Below are 14,821 nucleotides of genomic sequence, written 5' to 3'. Positions count from 1 at the left end.
AAATGATTACCGATAACGAGGCAAAATACAGAAAAATTTTCAAGAAATAACACTGCTTGAGAGCGCTTCCAAAGCAATTACAAAAATTTTAGTGGAAGAAATCATTGAAATCGTAAGTATACGAGAAAAACAACAATGATTCCGAAAGAACTGATCCATCATCGACGCAATATTCATTGAAAATCAGGTATCCGAAAAATCTCTTGAATACAATAAATCTGCAAATATGTATATGCTTTGGCGATATAACCAAAGCTTTAACAGACTGAGGTTAAATGATTTCTTAGAAATATTTAGAGAAAAGACTAATTAACTTAGAGTTATAAGAGCTATAAGAGAGTAAGATAAACACATATGCATCAAAAACAAGACCAGATACGAGTAGGACACTACAGACGATGATAACAATGGAAATGAAAATACTAAGAAGTATACAAGGCAAAGGTACGACAGAATACAGAATGAATATATTGAACAGTAAATCGGAATACAGGATATAGGAAGGTGGGTGAGACACAGACGAAAATTCTGGAACAAACAAATTAAAATAATGGAAGACAATAAATTTGTTAAGAACGCAAAAATGAACAATTCAGAAGAAAGAAAACCATCTAAGTGATCTCGAGAATATTGGACTTCGTCTTCCAGGGAAGATTTGCTGGGAATGAACAGGCAGTAGCCTATTAATATGGTCATCCATGTTAGAAAGAAGAAGAAGAAGAAGAAGAAGCAACAGTAGTGTTGGATAAATGTCAACTTGTATTGGTTCAAAACCATCTATTCGCCAAGAGTTTTTGAAAATAAAGTACTGAGGAATAAAAAATTGAATTTGAAACCATCCAGAAGTACGAGTTGATCAAACAACATGAATTTGGTACCCAATGACTTTGGGTACCAAATTCGCACATCAAAAACAAACTGCATGGTCAACGGTTTTTAATATCAAATACTTAAAGATTTTTTGCAATAAATGCGCGTATTTTGGAACAACTTCAGTTAGATTGAAAAAAAGTGCTTCAAAATTGATCCAATTGTAGGGAGAAGTATATTAATTTTAACGAAAGGTATTTAGAAAAAACATAGAATTAGTTTACACAACTACTAAAGACACTCGTTTTTTGCTGTAAAATCAGAAATAAATTTCTTTAATTTCTTAGACCTTTTGATATATTAATGTATCTAAATGTTCTTGATTTTAGGTCTCTTCTGTTTTAAAATTAGTTTTTTTTTTCAAAATTTTCGAGAGATTTATAAAAACTACAGTCTTTATCAAGATATATTTTGATAAAGACTGAAGTTAAGTCGAAACGTCAGTTTTTTATCAATGTCTCAAAAATTATTAAAAAAAACTAATTTTAAAACAGAGGAGACCCAAAATCAAGAACATTTAGAAGCATTAATAAATCAGAAATATATATAGTAATAAATTCAGTACATTTTTTAAATAATTATATTTCTTTATTTCAGTATGTTATCCAGACAAGGTTGTCCACAATTTACACTGGAAGGTTGCTAAAGCCATTCCTTATAGCGATTTGCTTTAGTTGGTCCTTTTTATGTTCCATGACAAGAATAACTGATAGACGGCATCATTGGTGGGACGTTCTAGCTGGATCAGCCTTAGGCATACTTGGAGCCTTTTATACAATAAAACTAGTGCACAAGAAGATTTTCGGAACAGACGAAATCACTAAAGTTTCCACATCCACTACGACACTTTTAGATATTAAAAATAAAGATGCAACAAGTGTTATCATATAAGTTTACTTTTTTTTTAAATCTGCTGTCATGAAGTGAGAATATTTATTTGGTAGAGAGGTTTAATATGTTTAATTTATTTATAAAACCCTCTACTGATCAACTGATGTCTGAAAGTAAATGATATTTCTCAGATGTTCTAACTAGGGAAAGATGAGAGAAATATTTATAACATAACATCAAAATTCCAATATTTCATAGTTATTGGAAGAACATTGCAAAAAATAATTTAGCTTTAATTAATTTTTTGTAAAGGACATCATTAATATTTCAAAATTGTTGAAAGTATTATTTTTTTATTGACTTAATTTGATTAAGTAATTAAATGTATCTCAATGTTGATGATGTTTTAGTTAACAATCAAATTTGATGATTATTTATTAGTATATGGAGTATATTATGTTTTTTTATTGTTGTATGTCAGAGGTCCAAAAGTTGCACTTCTAAACAATGATATGAAGTATTAAAAATGATAATCTCGCACTAAGACTGTCACTGAGCTCTAAATATAAAACGTAGATTTCGATATGACTCTTAAGAATAAAAGTGTAATGAAAATAAATATAATTAGGTTCTCTATATTGCTTTGTAATATTTCTCGACAAGTTTTGAATGTGGATTGAATTAGTCATATGATACGAATTAAATGTAGGGGAACTGAAGGTAAAATAATATATTTAAGAAAATCAACAAAATATATCTTTATTTTAGGAAATTTTTATAAAATATACTTATTAGTAATTAGTCTATATTTTTTATAAATCACACTTCAATTAAATCAGAGAATTTTGCCTTCTAAAATGGACCACGTAAAAAAAACAAAATGGACTTAAAGACGGATATTCGCAGACAAATCTGTGGTATGGAGGGTAGAGGTAAGGAGGACCATCTCAGACCAGAATGGCGCTCCTGTCGGACGAGATATCATATGAACGTAGTTATTTTAGGTAGAGTGAAGTATGCAATGTTAGAAAATTTTATATTTCAAATGACTAGAATCGTTAATTAAATATTGGTATACAAATTCTAAACTATTCACGTGGTACAAAATAATTTTGTAAATGTAAACCTAGAAAAACTACTGTGAGATAACGCTGAATGTTAATTAATTATTGTGAATTTATAAGAAAGAAAGTGTCATTTATCACTTCTTTCTGTCTCTGTTCTTATTATTGAATATTCTTAAATTTCTAGCGCTTTATTTAAATTTTATACTCTTGCGATAGTAGCGCCTCCTTAATGTAAAGAATTTGATGGACACTTTCTGTAGCACAGAGATGGCTCTCTTTACCTCTACCCTCCATAATCTGAGAAACACCTTTCACATACAAATCTCGTGTTTTCATCGTCGTCGTCAACTCCGGCACAACTACAATATGCCCAGAGGAGACAAATCGGGCATTCCACCCATCCTTCGTTCTATTCGAAAAAGAGGTAAGAGCAATAAAAGCACCCCGTGTCTTCCTCTTCATCAGATGTTAAACCCTTCATGCTTTTTTTTCCTGCTTTTGTGTTGTTTTTTTCATCTTTGTTCCTTTATTGGTGTTTTTTTAGCATCCAATTTCTTCTTCACTCTCAGAATCAGTTGTTTGATATGATATACTACCGCTATTTTGCCAAGTCTTATAGTTTTATAGGGGCAGATGTTTATGGAAACGGCATTGTCATTTTTGGACTAACAAGAAACTAGCTATTTTCTTCTTCATTCCAATCGGTTAAAAATGGAGATAATGCTGAAATTGGTGGTTCTTCTGATGAAAAATCTTTTACATTGTTATCAATTGCCAGTAATATATTGCTTGATTTGTGACTCTAAAATCCACCGAAGTAAACGGCTGAGACGATGATTTCCTGGTCTGTTGCAGAGTCCTGAGTAGCTCGTAAAGTGGACGGGCTCGTTATCAATCAGTTATTTCAAATTGTTTCACGGAACTGAGATGCTCTACTTGTAGTAAGTAGCTGGGGTTTGTTAGCCATCAGGGCTTTCATCGACTGTGTCACTGTCATTTGATGCAATATCATTTGTAGAAGTCGACAAAAATCAGCCTATTTGAAACAATTCCTATTTAAAGAGACGTTTTCATACGCACTGGAAGCTGTAGTGAGCAGTTTCCTGAAAAGCTTCTGAAACCAGATCAGCAATTTTAAATTAATTTATATCTTATCCTCCTTTCATTTTTGGCAAATTATCTGCAATGGAAATGGGAAGTGTTGAAGACGGTGTGTGCAATACGCCGGAAATGACAGGATATGTACTTCGTGCTGTCGTCCCATTTCAACAACGTCTAAATTTTTGACGTGACTGGCAAGTAAGAGCACTACAGGATTATCTGGAAATGCTCGTTAACGCAGAATGAATTTTTTAAACCATGTCGTGAATATATCCTTCTGTTTCTAACCACACTCATAACACAGTCCAAGGTTCTCGTGGAGCATTTCTCATTAAATCATTCTTCATTATTTTTCGTGGGAAACCAAACATTAGTGGCGTGAGGGATGCATCAACTTCTATGCAAAATACGACGGTTACCAATTGGCCACGTCCCGCAGGTATCAACAAACCCGCTTGTTTATTTCCAAATTTTCAACCTCATTATCTACCAGCTATCTTTGTGTCATGTTCTAAATTGTGAGAAAAGTTATTTTTTTCTGCTACACCATAGGCAAGTCTCCTGAGGTCTTCGAAGTTGAGCTGAATAAATGATTCTCCATATCCTTAAGATACAAACCCAGTTCTCTTTCTTGCTTCTTGCTAAAAAATTGCTTGAAATTTTCTAGTTTTTTCATTGTTGATGCTCTAGATACTTTGTTCCTTTATATGTGTCGAATCGTCGTTTTAATGTAGACTGTGGTACGTTATAGATTGCGTCTGCCTTTTAAAATCCCATTTCTTTATTTTTTAAATTTTCGATGATAGCTTTTCTAATATCCTCCTCGTCCCATGACTCTCTTATTAGTTTTTCTCTATATTTGTTAAACATCTAGAACAATTAATAGAACAAAACTTCAAATCAACGTTCCAATTTTATGAAGGCATCACGAACCACTTAGGCACTGGTGAATCAATGTGAAATTTTGAGATTGTGTATTTAACCTATTTTCATTTTCTAGATATTAAAATACAATAAAAATACAGGCTGATAAAAAATAAGAAAAAAGCTCTTCTCGTGATAAAATTACGCTGTTAACACTTTCACTGCCACTGACCCACATTAGGTACACTACTCAACAAATAGATGGCCTTACTAGCCTCTAAGTAATTTAACCGTTCCATTTTACCTGCATATTCCGTTTTGTCTTCAGTTCCCCTAGTATATGTCAAATATAATTTAATAAAGTTTCAGTTTCACATAATATATCACATTACAATAAAAGATTGTTTTGCAAGTGAGGAGACATTTTTTTGAAACGAGAGAATAGTGTACCAAGCCGAAGGTAACGTTTCTGAGATCTAATAAATGTTTTCAACAGTCAAACATTTTTTCCCAAACACATTTATATCATGATCATAGACTAAATCATGTTAGAATACATTTTTATTGAATCAAATTATAAATAAACAAATATATCATGTTAAAATTCGATTCACGACGACGATAATGCATGACCCCATCGTAGCACAGCCGTAAATAAGCACCTCGAACCTGAAGTAATCCATTATTTGGACCAGTGTTCAAGAGTTTGTCTCTTGTAGGTGTAAATGTCTCTAAGCTTGCACCTCTAGTATATAACTTATTCTAATATTCAAATTTGCTCGAATTCCATCACTAAATAATTAAAATAAAACATTCCAAAACATATTTTTAAAAATCTAAACTCAATCTTTAAGATTCGAGCAATCACAAAATTTTAAAACCTCTGTGTTTTCCAAAAAATTTAAGGATAATGATATTTGATTGATTAATTGTAATTCTTGCACAAAAAGAACTAAATTTTTCTCATTAAAATGTATATAATCTTCTTTATTTGTTTTTTAAGTTGTAAGAATGTTCATATTTTCATAACTTGATGTTTTGTACATTTGTATATAGCATAGATGTTTTTATAAAACATCTATACTTCAAATAAATGAAGTATTCATCAGTAGAATAGATCTATTTATTCAATAAACTCATTTTTCATATCACCCCATGCAATAAATATTTTTTATTAAAGTTTCATATTTTATTTTGCACCCAGAAAAACGTACTTAAGCTGAGATTGGAAGGAAAGGAATAACTAGGAAAGTAATCAGCCATTGGATATATTTAATTGTAATTTATTTAATTGTACCAAAAAGATATATAAGAAAGGAAGACAATTTACAGAACGAAAAATCTAGATTATTCTAAAAAGTATTTATTTTTATATAAAAATAGTTTTGCTGTAAACACTTTTCAATGAATAGTTAATTCAATCATTGAGATTAATTATATTCATTCAGTATTTGTAAAATTAAAAATTTTTGTGTTAATAAAGTTTTTAAAAATAAACTTTCGAAAGTTAAATATATAATTAACACATTGATTTTATATACATAGTTTTTTAACCCTCAAAGATTTGGCGTTGCCATTTGATAACAAAAAACAAGCCACAGTGTAAATCAGCTCCTGTTTGTGAACTTGTAATATTTTCCAAGAGATAGCGCTGCGGACTTTATTATGAACCTGTTTGTACTATACCGCACGTGATTTATTTTAGTAAATCGCATGTTTGTGACCAGTGGGGGTGTTTATGTTTCTTAGTTGTAAATTACTGCTAAAAATATGGACTCAAAGCTCATGTAAGTATTATAAAATATGTTAAAAAATTATGTAAGCTCATAATTTGGACTGTCGACTTTTTAAAAAAACTATATTTTTCACATGCCATAGTTTTTATAGCTAATAATTAGATTTTTGTTTTGTTTACTAACTTAGTTTTATTTTTTAAATGTGATACATCCGTTACTGATCAAATATTTTTTATTCCAGAGGTGGTTTAACTTTATAAGAGGCTTTGATGATGATCTGTAGGTAGATAAGATTTACATTGAGCCTCCGGATGGCGGTTGTAATTGCAAGGAAGATTCTGGAGACGAGGTCGGCGGCGATATGGTCGATAATTCATCGAGAAACCAATCAAAAGCTTCACTAGTCACTACGAACGAAACTGAGTGAGAAGCTGAAGAAAATTTGAACCTACATAAGCAAGAACCTCAATAACGACAATATAAAGAAGTTCCAAAAAATTAACGCTAGGGAGAAGCTATTTATAAATTTAACTTCCACCGAAATTTTTGAATTCTTGGTTGTTGAGAAAGTAAAAAACTGTTCCGCCTTCAAATCTCACGACTGATGAAATAAAAACGTTTTTTGCCATTTTTATCTTATCTGGATATAAATTTTTGATTGATAAGAAATTTTATTGGGACTCAGGCAAGGATATGGGCAACATGCTAGTAAAATATTCTATGCGCCTGGACTGATCTTAACCATTTTCAAATATTTCCATTGCGCAAATAACGATGATTTGGATCCCGCCGACAAAATTTATTTCACACTTTGTTCCCATGGTGAAGTATTATGGTCGACACTCCTAGAACCATTATATTTGGAGAAACAAAGAAAAATACCTATACAGGGTGATTCAAAACGTTCGCATGCGTGTTATATCACTGCATTAGGCGAAAAAAATCAATAAAAAATCACCAAACAAACACATGTCTATAACGCATAGATTAATCGCAAATTATCAATAAGGTTTAGCCAATCAAAGCTTGTGGAACGTTTAAGTTTCTCCCTATCGAGCGGTCGAGAGAGCCATAAAAGTATTTAGCTGCTGCCGCATTTTTGAACTTTGCGTTATAGACATGTGATTGTTTGGTGATTTTTAATCGATTCTTTTCGCTTAATGCATTGATATAACTCGCATGCCAACGTTTCGAATCACCCTGTATAATGATTCTTATTCTTTACCAAGAATTAAACTACGTGTTGACGGTAGAAAACAATATATTAGACGTTTTATTTCATTCCCTATTTAAACTAGAAAAAACTTCAAAGATCAAAAAACACGCATTGCAGACAATATTTTTTTTATTAAACTAAATCTCGAAATTTTTTATTAATAGATAAAATGAAGGTTGCTAATTTTCCTTGTATATATTTGATATATCCGTATCTATAAAATTAAGGTAGAATACATACAAATTTCCGATATAAAAAAGTTATTAAAATTCTCCTATGAAAACTGTAAAATATTTTCTTAATTAGACACCATTGGAGAAACATTTAATTCTTTAGCCAACTTTAAATTGGTTTCATGCTGATTTTCAACGTAGCATAGTCCTCCATCTCTATGGACTTTCTCCATGTGAATCCTCTCAGGATCGCCGTGCGCTAATACAGGTAATTTAGGATCCGCCTGTAACAAAAGTTCCGTTGAAAATACTAAAATATCAACCATAAGTAATCGAATCTATCGATCTATTAATATTCATATGTGAAATTTAGTATAGATTTCATAACTTTATTTGTAGAGTCTATCGAAGAGACGGTAAAAATCCATGATTTTCGATCCAGACTCTTGCGAAGCGCCTCCTGTAAGCTCTCGACACTAGGAGGAAGACACGAGCGACCTGTATACACCCTCGCAATCGCATGTCCTTGTGTAGCCTCGTAAAAAGTTTGGATCGGGCATAACAGTAATTCTTTGGTGGTAGCACGACGGAATCTCTGATCCAATCTCGGGTATGGACAACTTCAGAAATTTGAGCATGTCTAAAAGTAATAATAGGCAGTATTCTATCTACTACAACCTCTGAATATCGATGTTTAGACCCTTATAGGTCCATTCTATCTGTGGCAAATTGAAGATGGCACAGGAATATAAATTATAACATTTGTAGTCGCGAAAATTACAGAATTTTTTGAGAAATTGTTGCCCTTTTAGAAAATAAAAAAATTAGAAAAATCGCGCAACAGACTTTTTTCTAGAGATGATAAAACTTAATTTCCAGGTAATATCACTTTTGATCGGTTATCTTCAGTAGGTGTTTTTAGATCAGGTAGTTGGTATTTTGGATCCGGAAAATGTATCGTGTTGTAAAAATTTTTAAAAATTGTACTCTTTTCAGTTTTCTGGTCGAACAGAGACATTTTTCAATCCGATCTTCTGTAGTTTTAGTCGTATGCACCTTTCAACATCATGAGAGTATGTCGCATGGGTATTTGGGTGATTCCGTTCTAACTGTGATTTTTTGTATTCAAAATTTCAAGATTTTAAAATTTAACTTATCTAACTTTTTTATGCATATTATTCATCTATTTTACTGTAAAAATAAAACTCTAAGAGGAATTTACTACAACTTCAAAGTATCACGAGCAAGACACAAATGTCGGATTTTGAGTTCCACGGTACTGACTCATTTATCCACGGTACTGACATGGTAACTTAAGATATTAAACAACAAGTGCATCAATTTTCCTCAGTTTGATCATAAACATTAGAATTTATAAGGTAATTAGTTTAAATCATTTGTTACGACAAAAAAAATTAATAATTTATCGGTAAATTCTAGGAATGGACATGACACGGTACTGACATTCAAGTGATGTAGTATAAGTTTTCTTTAAGTGGCAAGTTATATTGTATAAAAATAATGTTTAAATATCTTAAGAATTATTCAATTAACACAAAATTTTTATTAATTGATTATTAATTAATGACTAGTACAAAAAAACAATACAGGACATTGAATATCACAGTTATAATGGAATCACCCATTTATGACTTGTGATGTTAACGTTTTTCGTGAAAAGCACAGAATATTGGCGTAACGCAGCGTATAAATCACTTATAGTTTCCATGAAGCAGCTGTTCTTGGCATTACTTTTATTATATAACGAAATGCTTCATCGCATAGAGCTACAAAAATTCTAGTCGTTCCGAAAGTTTCAAATCAAGTCCTTTCCGATGTTTCTTTCAGTAACTCTATTCATCGATTCTATTTTCCCACACGACAATTCTTGACTCATAGTTATAAGTCTATTATAGAGAAGGAAGAGGAGGTATCCCCATAAAATGCAACGATCTATAATTGCTATCACAAACGAATCATGTAACTATTTGTCGGCTGAACCTCGCGCCACAACCTACCCACTCCTTCGGTTCCCCTAATTTTGCGACGCTTGGTGTCTCTTCTCAACAAAAGGATGGTGCGCTGACCTCGGTGAAGATTAAGCGCATGTAACACGAAAGATAGCAAAGCAGCATACATGTAGGCCCCATCTCAGTGAACATACAACAGTGTCACTATAGCTCCAAGGCATTTATGTTCGGCAACATGCAAATATAATGTTTTTTGTTATTTTTCTCGAAAAATGTTGACAGCGCTGGTGATAAATATCCATGCGACGTACTCTTATAATGTAAGAGGTTGTATAGGACTCCAACTGCAGAAGACCATAGAGAAAAATGTGCTCGTTTCGTCAGCAAACTCCAAAGAATACAATTTTCAAAAAGTTTGATAGTACTATACACCTACCTTCGTTTTCCATGTCAGGATTTCCCTCCCAGTCCATCTTGGTTCTGTAATGCCCGATTTAAAGACACCTACTGACAATAACGGGTCAAAATTGTCTGTCCAAAGAATTTGCCTCAATATTCAGTTTTGACAGCACTAGAAAAATATTCTGTCGTGTGATTTTTTTTAATTTTATGACTCGTAATAAGATAATGTTAATTAGTAAATTTTTTGTCGGTGCTGAAAAAAATATTGATGTTGGAAATCGAATTCGGGGATAGTTTTCCTAATATAAATAAAGTGAATAATTTATGAGGTGTTTCCATTATTTCCCCATTTTGTGTGTATATTTGGTTTAGTTGAACAGGTGATGGTGTCCAATTTAACATTTATCGTTATACCCATCTAATTACCAGTTATACAGGGTATCCCATGACGAGTTAAAACTATCTGTATATGGCAAAATACTTATAGTAAAATCATGAAAATTTCTACGTTTGGGTTTAACTAAAATATGACAATATGACCGAGTTCCGGTTCTACCGACTGTAACTGTAAAATTTTAGTATACTTTTACCTGAAAACTTTTTTCGAAAAATGCATACTTTTTGAGTACCCGATTTTTAGAGATGCAAGTTGATAAAATCGCTAAGAAATCAAAATATATTTTTCTTTATCTTGTCAAGGTCTGTGAAAAAAAATCAAATCAAATTGTATTTACCAATCCTATTCCAACTTTTAGTCGTTTCCGAGATATTTGAGGTTATAAATTATTATTTTATTTTTTAACAAGTTTTCATTTTTTATATATACTTTTAGTAGGCTTTGTAATAAATGACACTTATTTAACTGTCATAAGTCAATTCCAATAAGACCAAACTCGCATACTGTGAAAAGAATATTCAACAATTTGAAGCTTTACGGTTCATGTTAAGCAAAAGTTAACGGATCAAAATAAAATTTAGACCACATCTGCATCTCTAAAAATTTACAGATAACATTTACTATCTTGATAACGGTAAGGAAAATATACATGAATTTGCTTTATTTTTTACGCCTGAATGCATTAAAATAGAAAAAAGCCGGGTGGTTCTATTTAAAAAAATAAAGAAATTTGATATTTATGAAGTTAAAATTTGAACACTTTTTATACACACCCTGTATAAAAGGAAAATTTTTTCAACATAGATTAAAATACGTCTGATCCTGCTAAGAGAAGCCGAACAGAAACCATTTTCATATCTTTAAGGGTATCCTCGTAAAAAAATAATTTATACGGGTCTGCAATGGTTACAAAAAATTTAATAACTCAAAAAGTATGCATTATTCGAAAAATGTTTTTAGACAAAAGTATACTAAAATTTTACGTAGATTTCAAAAATGTATCAATATACAGGGTGTTCTATTTAAAATTACAAAGTTTTTGCCATATACAGATAGTTTTAACTCGTCGTAGGACACCCTGTATACTGTAACTTGCAGTTCCTGAGGAGTAGGTTCCATCCGGGAACTATAAACTTGAATTTGAACTATGCTACAGTTAGTTTTCTTGAAAATTTTTAGCAAAACAAGTAACAACAACCGTGAAATACTCACAGGTTCCATATTTCTCATATGATTCATTAAATCGCTCATTCTATGTTCGACACCAGGAGCAAACGCATTTGGATCAATTGCCAGGAATGATTGTCCTAAATTAGCTTCTTTTTCGTAATTCGCCCAGTGTCTAATGTTTGGACCATACGTTGAACCTAAGTGAAGAAAAGCCGGTAAATTGATTATGCAAAAGAAAAATAATATTCCTAAATTAACAATAGATTTTTCAAATTTCTTAAAAAAATATCATTTTACTCATACCTGATAGAATTCCAGAAAATATTTCAACAAACATGCCCAATCCATATCCTTTATAGCCGGAATTGAGTTCCTCTCCTCCAAGTGGGAGCAGTCTAGTTGCATTGTACGCTACGTCTGGATCACTTTCTACTTTACCCTCTTCATTCAATGCCCAGCTTTCAGGAATTTGGACATTCTTCCTTCGTGCTATTTCTATCTAAAACCATATATAAAATAATTAAATTTTTGAGATACTAAATTGTAAATTCGACGACGAGTCAATACTTGTAGATTAATTAGATATGTCGAGGTCATCAAATAGGTATTTGTTTATAAGTTAATGTCATCGTTGGAATCAAACCTCTGTATTACAAACTAGATTTACTTAGAAACAAGGAATAATCACGTAGGGCGGATTCCTGAGAATAAGGTGTAGGAGGGAGCAATCATAGTAGGGTTCGGAAATGAAAACTACATCTGCCAAATGTCCTCCGTTGCCACCTTCCTGTATTCATGGAATCAAGCCTGAAAGTTCTGAATATCTCTTCACAGCATATCAACAGGTATTGCTGCAATCTCGTCACGAATTCGTTGGGGGTAGATCAGTTCCAAACACATTCGTTTTTCGATAATCCCATAAAAAGAAGTCGCACACAGTAAGTCCGAGAGGACCGAGCGATATCCCCGTTTCTAAACACGACACTCTTTAGGAACGAAGCATTCACCGCATTCATTGAAATTCTTGCAGTGTGGTTTGTTGCAACGTCTTGTTGAAAAAGCGTGTTTTCATTAACTGGAAAGCGCTGAACTTCAGGTGTTAGGATGTTCCGAATCATTGGAACGTATCACTCAGAATTAACGGTAACGGCATTTTCAGCCTCTTCCTCAAAAAAATACGGACCGATGTTTCCATGAAGAGGTGTTTCATGAAGCAAACGAGGGTTCCCCTCCCCCCAGTATCTGAAATTTTGTTTGTTTACTTGATTGCTTAGCCGCGATGCTTATCCGTCCAGCGCTCCATTGTAGACTAAATGTCTTCCCTACCACTTCACCGCGCGCTGCAAGCCTCACCCCAAATCTTCCCGTTTCATTACCGAACCCGTTATTGTAAGCTGCACCTACAAACCATTGAGCTAGACAAGCTATTTTGCATTTGTGATCTCATATGGTTAAAAGCGTATATAAAAGATTTATTTAACAAAAAATCGTTATGAAGTTTTTGAAATCTCGCTAAAAAACAAAAAGGCACACTCACAAAGCAATTAATGTGAGGTAATAGACTGTTAACTTATCCTAAGAGATTATTTGACGAATTATCAAAAACCCTGCCAGTCCCCTTTGGTTAATTTCTATAAAAATAGTGAAATTTGCATGTTTTACATACATAAAGAATGATTCTTCCCTTGATTTTCTGGTTATATAATAGCCTCACATCCAGAATAAAATTATAAACTTGTGAAAAATATTCTTAACGTCTGTTAACGTCTATTTTTCAACGATGGGGTAAATTTATTCACACTGTCTACTTACGTAATTCATTTAAACAAACTAGACTTAACTAACTTATATAATTAGCTATTACTAGTTACTTTTATATTTTGTTCATTATGGCTTTTAACTATAAAATAACTTTCGTTGCTAAACGAGCTCGAATATATATCAGAAAGGAATTTCTAGAATTCTAGAAAGTAAACAAAAAAATAAAAAGACTTTTCTACACATTAGTTTTAAAGGAAATAATATGAACAACTCTCCGCTATTTATAAGAAATATATCAAAGACGCCGATATGATAAAAATATGTATAAAAACAAACATCAAACGAATCGGCGTATTCGTCAAAATTTAGACTTCCATTATAACCGAGCAGGACCGGCTTCACGTTCCATGACGTGGACGAGTTCGTAACAATAGTTTTCAACAACCTTATAGCTGACTACAGACTTTTGACAATAAGAGTTCGTCGATGTCTGCTAATAGAACCCTGTTCCAAGTTCTGTGAATAGTCGTAGGACGTAGAGTAACACTGAATATACCAATAAAAAAATGTTTTTGTAATTTTTTGTCTGTATACAATTTTGTAACTGTTTAATTTAAAAAAAAGCCACATAATTTAAGGATGCAGAGTGGCATGTGGTATGCCTAAAGGCAATAATTCTAGATCGTATATTTAGTTTTCATTGGAGTTAATAAAGCTTTTGAGGGTATTTATCGCTTCGACATGCTATTTAAATTGATTAAAGAAATATTTGTACTCGTAACAAACCTCACCTTTCCTAAAGCAACCGCTGTAGTTGCCATATCCAAAACAAAACTATCCCCATTGAGTGCTGGCACTCCCAAAGCTATTGGATTTGTTCCTAGCGCCGCCTAAAAATGAAATATCAAATATAATAATACGAATACATTTAACCAGGAGTCTGGTTAAGGAGTTACGAACTTTATTTATAATTTTTTTCTACCATATCTACCCTGATGTTGAACTTGAGACGTCAATTTAGTCAAGTCTGGTTTATATTTAGCTGTTTTAAGTCGAACACAACTGAATTTTTTCCTGCTCCTGTTTTTACTTAAAATAAAATCCATTTGTGAAAATATTTGCTCACATTTTTAAGTGGATCCGAATGTGTACAAAATGGCAAATCCATGATGAAAACGTCGTAGGTCGAATTTATCCATCCATAATGTTGAACTTTTAAAATCCATCATTTCTATTTATAAATGTAAACCTGTCTCCATGTTT

General features: G+C 32.3%; 2 protein-coding genes across 10 annotated transcripts in view; one reads left to right on the top strand and one right to left on the bottom strand.

The window, feature by feature from the left end:
• The window catches only part of LOC130897452 (phospholipid phosphatase homolog 1.2 homolog), a 51,365-nt gene extending 48,865 nt beyond the window's left edge, over positions 1-2,500 (top strand). For all 6 annotated transcript variants that reach the window (XM_057806314.1, XM_057806315.1, XM_057806312.1 and 3 more), the window contains one exon: positions 1,468-2,500. In XM_057806314.1, the coding sequence (XP_057662297.1) occupies positions 1,468-1,761 (294 nt within the window). In that variant the 3' untranslated portion in view covers positions 1,762-2,500. The remainder of the gene's footprint in view (positions 1-1,467) is intronic.
• Positions 2,501-7,712: 5,212 nt separating this feature from the next.
• LOC130897451 (uncharacterized oxidoreductase YjmC-like) overlaps positions 7,713-14,821 on the bottom strand; it is a 43,360-nt gene continuing 36,251 nt past the window's right edge. For all 4 annotated transcript variants that reach the window (XM_057806308.1, XM_057806309.1, XM_057806307.1 and 1 more), the window contains 4 exons: positions 14,350-14,448; positions 12,101-12,296; positions 11,840-11,994; positions 7,713-8,142 (listed from right to left, as the gene is read on the bottom strand). In XM_057806308.1, coding sequence (XP_057662291.1) covers positions 7,984-8,142; positions 11,840-11,994; positions 12,101-12,296; positions 14,350-14,448 — 609 coding nt within the window. In that variant the 3' untranslated portion in view covers positions 7,713-7,983. The remainder of the gene's footprint in view (positions 8,143-11,839; positions 11,995-12,100; positions 12,297-14,349; positions 14,449-14,821) is intronic.

This window comes from Diorhabda carinulata, chromosome 8, assembly GCF_026250575.1.
Source record: "Diorhabda carinulata isolate Delta chromosome 8, icDioCari1.1, whole genome shotgun sequence".
Classification (NCBI taxonomy): Eukaryota; Metazoa; Arthropoda; class Insecta; order Coleoptera; family Chrysomelidae; genus Diorhabda; species Diorhabda carinulata.
Note: the sequence above shows the minus strand (reverse complement) of the source record. Positions and strands in the feature narration are given on the sequence as shown.